Source organism: Marmota marmota, unplaced genomic scaffold (genome assembly GCF_001458135.2).
Source record: "Marmota marmota marmota unplaced genomic scaffold, marMar, whole genome shotgun sequence".
NCBI classification, from domain to species: Eukaryota; Metazoa; Chordata; class Mammalia; order Rodentia; family Sciuridae; genus Marmota; species Marmota marmota.
This window is the reverse complement of record NW_025999932.1, coordinates 35319648-35324525: the sequence shown is the minus strand read 5'-3', so window position 1 is coordinate 35324525 and position 4878 is coordinate 35319648. Positions and strand designations below refer to the sequence as shown.

The 4878-nt window shown below is 46.6% G+C and overlaps 1 protein-coding gene across 6 annotated transcripts in view; it reads right to left on the bottom strand.

Annotated features, from left to right (window-relative positions):
- Positions 1-4878, bottom strand: part of Atp7b (ATPase copper transporting beta) — an 85332-nt gene that overhangs the window by 47139 nt on the left and 33315 nt on the right. Inside the window, exon 1 of one of the 6 annotated variants that reach the window (XR_007346764.1) lies at positions 832-1432. The exons of 1 other annotated variant lie outside the window; for it this stretch is intronic. Coding sequence is in view for 3 of the 5 variants with exons in the window: in XM_015484249.2 (XP_015339735.1) it covers positions 3426-3662 (237 nt within the window). In the remaining 2 variants the exon portion in view is untranslated. Of the gene's footprint in view, positions 1-831; positions 1433-3425; positions 3866-4878 lie in introns of those variants that run through there. 4 more of the 6 variants (XM_015484249.2, XM_048800887.1, XM_048800886.1 and 1 more) reach the window with 4 other exon arrangements.

Genomic DNA, 4878 nt, shown 5'->3' with positions numbered 1-4878 from the left:
TGAGTATTCAAGGAAGACCCCAACCCCACACAGATTATTGGTGCCACTTGGAAATGGTGTTACAAGCACTATTTTTACAAAATATTGTACTTCCCTACTTTTGAATACAACTGACCTTTGGGTTAATAAAACTTACATTTATTTACTTAAGCAGCTTCTTTCTCTATTTTGGGGGGGATTGAACCCAGGGGTGCTGAACCACTGAGCAATATCCCAAGCCCTTTTTTATATTTTATTTAAAGACAGGATCTTGCTGAGTTGCTAAGTGCCTTGCTAATCTGCTGAGGCTGGCTCTGAATTGGAGATCCTCCTCCTGCCTCAGTCTCCCGGGTTGCTGGGATGACCGGCATGCACCACCGCGCCCAGCAGCAGCTTCATTTTAAAGCAACATTTTCAAAGTATTTATTTAGTTGAAATGTGATGATTAACAGATTATACACTCTTAAAAAATAAAAAGGGAGGGGCTGTGAGTATAGCTCAGTGGTTGAGTGATTGCTTAGAATGCTCCAGGTACTGCGTTCAATCCCCAGCAACACAAAAAATAAAAATAAAAAGGGAGGAAAGACCCATTTTTGTCCAACTTACATTTTGGAAAACTTGTGCTTCGCAGGCTTACAAAATATCCTGAAAATATGAAGCAACAAGACCCAAACTTCACCTGCCATAAAATAAACACCGCCACTCTTTCTGGTGCTGTATCTGAGCTCTCTCTCTCTACACCCCAGACTGCTTGCTCCCTGACCCTTCACACATGAAATAAGGAGAAGGTGCCATCTGTAACCTGGTCCCAAGTCTCTCGTGGCTTTCCAGCCCTTCTGCAACTCCACTGACCTGACGGGAACTTATTTCCTGGGTTCCATCCATGGCCCTCTGTGGAAATGCTCCCTCCTCTGATGGTGGAGAGCTTTTCTTCTCTGAAAATACTGGCCTGGCCGAGCACCTGGCCCCAGGACTCCTCCTGAAGGACTTCCACTTGTGGACAGACAGCAAGGTCACCTGTGGATCACTCAGAGTCACTAGGAAGGATTGCTCGGTGCTCCTGGGCACCTGGCCCTCAGCCTTCTCCATGGCCAGGTGGAGGGTCACACCTTGACTCCTTGCTAAAGCAGTTCAGCTTTCCCCACCTAGCTGGTGGTAGTAGAAGAAAAATGCTTTCGGTGTCCTTCGGATTAGCAGGGAAAGGCACCCTTCTGCAGCTGAGCCAGCCAGAGAGGCTGCCTTCAGTCTGGCAGCCAGCTTCAGGAACTGGGCAGACTGCACACTGCCAGGTACCTGTTTGCTTGCTTATCTAAAACCGTCCCACCAATTGGCAGCCTCTCACTCACTGCATGCAGCACCATGGTCTCTGCACACGGCCCCTGCATGGCCACGTCCGGCACTGACTGAACACTCGACTGCTCTCTCTGGAGCCCAGTACCTAATCATCCCCAAAACTACACACAGCTTTCTTTTGGCCACATGCATGCCTAGAAACCTGGCCTAGAGGCCAGTTATTACCAAACTGCAAGTGTTTTCTTGTCTTCCAGAGCTCCAACACTGGCAGGGTATGGAATACCCAGGGAGAGAAGCAGTCCTTAGGCAACATGACTTGNACTGAGGATTGAACCCAGGGGTGCTCTACCACTGAACTAATTATCCAGCCCTTTCTATATTTTTATTTTGAGACAGTCTCACCAAGCTGCTAAGGCTGGCCTCAAACTAGTGATCCTCCTGCCTCAGCCACCTGAGTCCTTGGGCTTACATGCATATGTCTCCATGCCTGACCAGTTTGGACATTTTGAAGAAATGCTCTTAATGATCTTAAACACTTGGCTAAAAATACAAATGTTGGCCCTGAATTATACAAAGGAGCAGCATATGAAAAGACAGACCAAATGCTTTGTTAAGTCTTTACGATTCTAAATGACTTAACACATATTAGTTCAAATACTGGTTGAATGGAAGTTCAAGAGGTATAAACTGGAAGCTTCACAATTTTTGGAAAGCCAAGTAATTAAAATTCACTGAGCATGGAGTTTGCCACCTATCCCCTCACCTTGCCAAAAAACCACTTTTATCCAACTCTGTATAAAAGCTACTCAAACTGGCAGCCACTGAATGACTCCACACTTCCTGCTATTAAAGTTGCCTGAGAAGAAACTTTGAAGAAGTTTCTTGGAATTTTCCACAAATTCACCACACACAAATCTGTGTGTGGGAGCTGGTGGGCGGGGGGGGGGGTGCCAGGGACTGAACCCAGAGCCTCATGCATGCTAGGTAATCACTCTGCCATGGTGTCACACCCCCACCCTCCAAACATATTCTTAATATTACCTTAGAGCATAATTATATCCTGGTTAAAGACCTAAGAACAAAATGCAGGGTTTTTTTTAGGGTTTCTATTGTCAACAGCCAAATACAATGTGACTTTAACATTGTAAATCTCTTGCACAATACATTTCAAACAGTTCTCATAAAAATTCCTTTGATTTGGGGGGACTGTCTAAACAATGAACACACACATAAAAAAAGTTTTAAAGGAAGCAAAATACTTATGAAAACTTCTCTTTGCATCTACTTAGTTTAATGCTTTCAAAACTACTTGCTTTTTCATCTGAGTATTCAAGGAAGACCCCAACCCCACACAGATTATTGGTGCCACTTGGAAATGGTGTTACAAGCACTATTTTTACAAAATATTGTACTTCCCTACTTTTGAATACAACTGACCTTTGGGTTAATAAAACTTACATTTATTTACTTAAGCAGCTTCTTTCTCTATTTTGGGGGGGATTGAACCCAGGGGTGCTGAACCACTGAGCAATATCCCAAGCCCTTTTTTATATTTTATTTAAAGACAGGATCTTGCTGAGTTGCTAAGTGCCTTGCTAATCTGCTGAGGCTGGCTCTGAATTGGAGATCCTCCTCCTGCCTCAGTCTCCCGGGTTGCTGGGATGACCGGCATGCACCACCGCGCCCAGCAGCAGCTTCATTTTAAAGCAACATTTTCAAAGTATTTATTTAGTTGAAATGTGATGATTAACAGATTATACACTCTTAAAAAATAAAAAGGGAGGGGCTGTGAGTATAGCTCAGTGGTTGAGTGATTGCTTAGAATGCTCCAGGTACTGCGTTCAATCCCCAGCAACACAAAAAATAAAAATAAAAAGGGAGGAAAGACCCATTTTTGTCCAACTTACATTTTGGAAAACTTGTGCTTCGCAGGCTTACAAAATATCCTGAAAATATGAAGCAACAAGACCCAAACTTCACCTGCCATAAAATAAACACCGCCACTCTTTCTGGTGCTGTATCTGAGCTCTCTCTCTCTACACCCCAGACTGCTTGCTCCCTGACCCTTCACACATGAAATAAGGAGAAGGTGCCATCTGTAACCTGGTCCCAAGTCTCTCGTGGCTTTCCAGCCCTTCTGCAACTCCACTGACCTGACGGGAACTTATTTCCTGGGTTCCATCCATGGCCCTCTGTGGAAATGCTCCCTCCTCTGATGGTGGAGAGCTTTTCTTCTCTGAAAATACTGGCCTGGCCGAGCACCTGGCCCCAGGACTCCTCCTGAAGGACTTCCACTTGTGGACAGACAGCAAGGTCACCTGTGGATCACTCAGAGTCACTAGGAAGGATTGCTCGGTGCTCCTGGGCACCTGGCCCTCAGCCTTCTCCATGGCCAGGTGGAGGGTCACACCTTGACTCCTTGCTAAAGCAGTTCAGCTTTCCCCACCTAGCTGGTGGTAGTAGAAGAAAAATGCTTTCGGTGTCCTTCGGATTAGCAGGGAAAGGCACCCTTCTGCAGCTGAGCCAGCCAGAGAGGCTGCCTTCAGTCTGGCAGCCAGCTTCAGGAACTGGGCAGACTGCACACTGCCAGGTACCTGTTTGCTTGCTTATCTAAAACCGTCCCACCAATTGGCAGCCTCTCACTCACTGCATGCAGCACCATGGTCTCTGCACACGGCCCCTGCATGGCCACGTCCGGCACTGACTGAACACTCGACTGCTCTCTCTGGAGCCCAGTACCTAATCATCCCCAAAACTACACACAGCTTTCTTTTGGCCACATGCATGCCTAGAAACCTGGCCTAGAGGCCAGTTATTACCAAACTGCAAGTGTTTTCTTGTCTTCCAGAGCTCCAACACTGGCAGGGTATGGAATACCCAGGGAGAGAAGCAGTCCTTAGGCAACATGACTTGCATTTCCAAGAAGGGGTAAGAAAGCTCCATGTTTCCCGTAGCTTTGTTTTCCCTTGAACCAAAGACTGAACTGACTGCACAAACTCACTGACTAAACAGCTCATGCATCTTTTATACACGGCATAACAGCCAGGAATTAATCCACCATTCAGGCTTCTCAGGCTACCTGCTGTTCCACTGAGGATTAATATAAGGAGACACACGACAATGCAGTAATCCAGACAGACGCCTGCTCTGTTGGGCTGTGCTGCCTCCCTTCCCACCTCCCACCTGGAGATGGGAAGAAGGCGACCTCATCCCCCAGAGGAAGAACAGCTCTGCCAGTCACTAATTCTGGCAACACCTAATACTGCAAATATGTGTGGAATGTCCACACTGCAGACCAAACTGAGTTGGCCGGCCAAAGAGCCACCATGTCCCTCTGTAATATTCCCAATGACCCAATGGACCCCACCTTGGAGTCACGAGGGCAAGCACCCAAAGAAGGCGTTTGGAACTCAGGCAACTTCTGCTCAAGGCCACTGAGGATTCTTCCTCCTCATGAGTTATCAGCAATGACCCTCTTCCCCCATCAAAACCACCATCACTGCTCCCAAGAATTCTGGACCCAGAAATCTATTCTTAGGCTAGTGGTACAGTTCAGTCATAGGGCACCTGCTTAGCCTGCACCAGAAGGAAAAAAAAAAAAAAAAA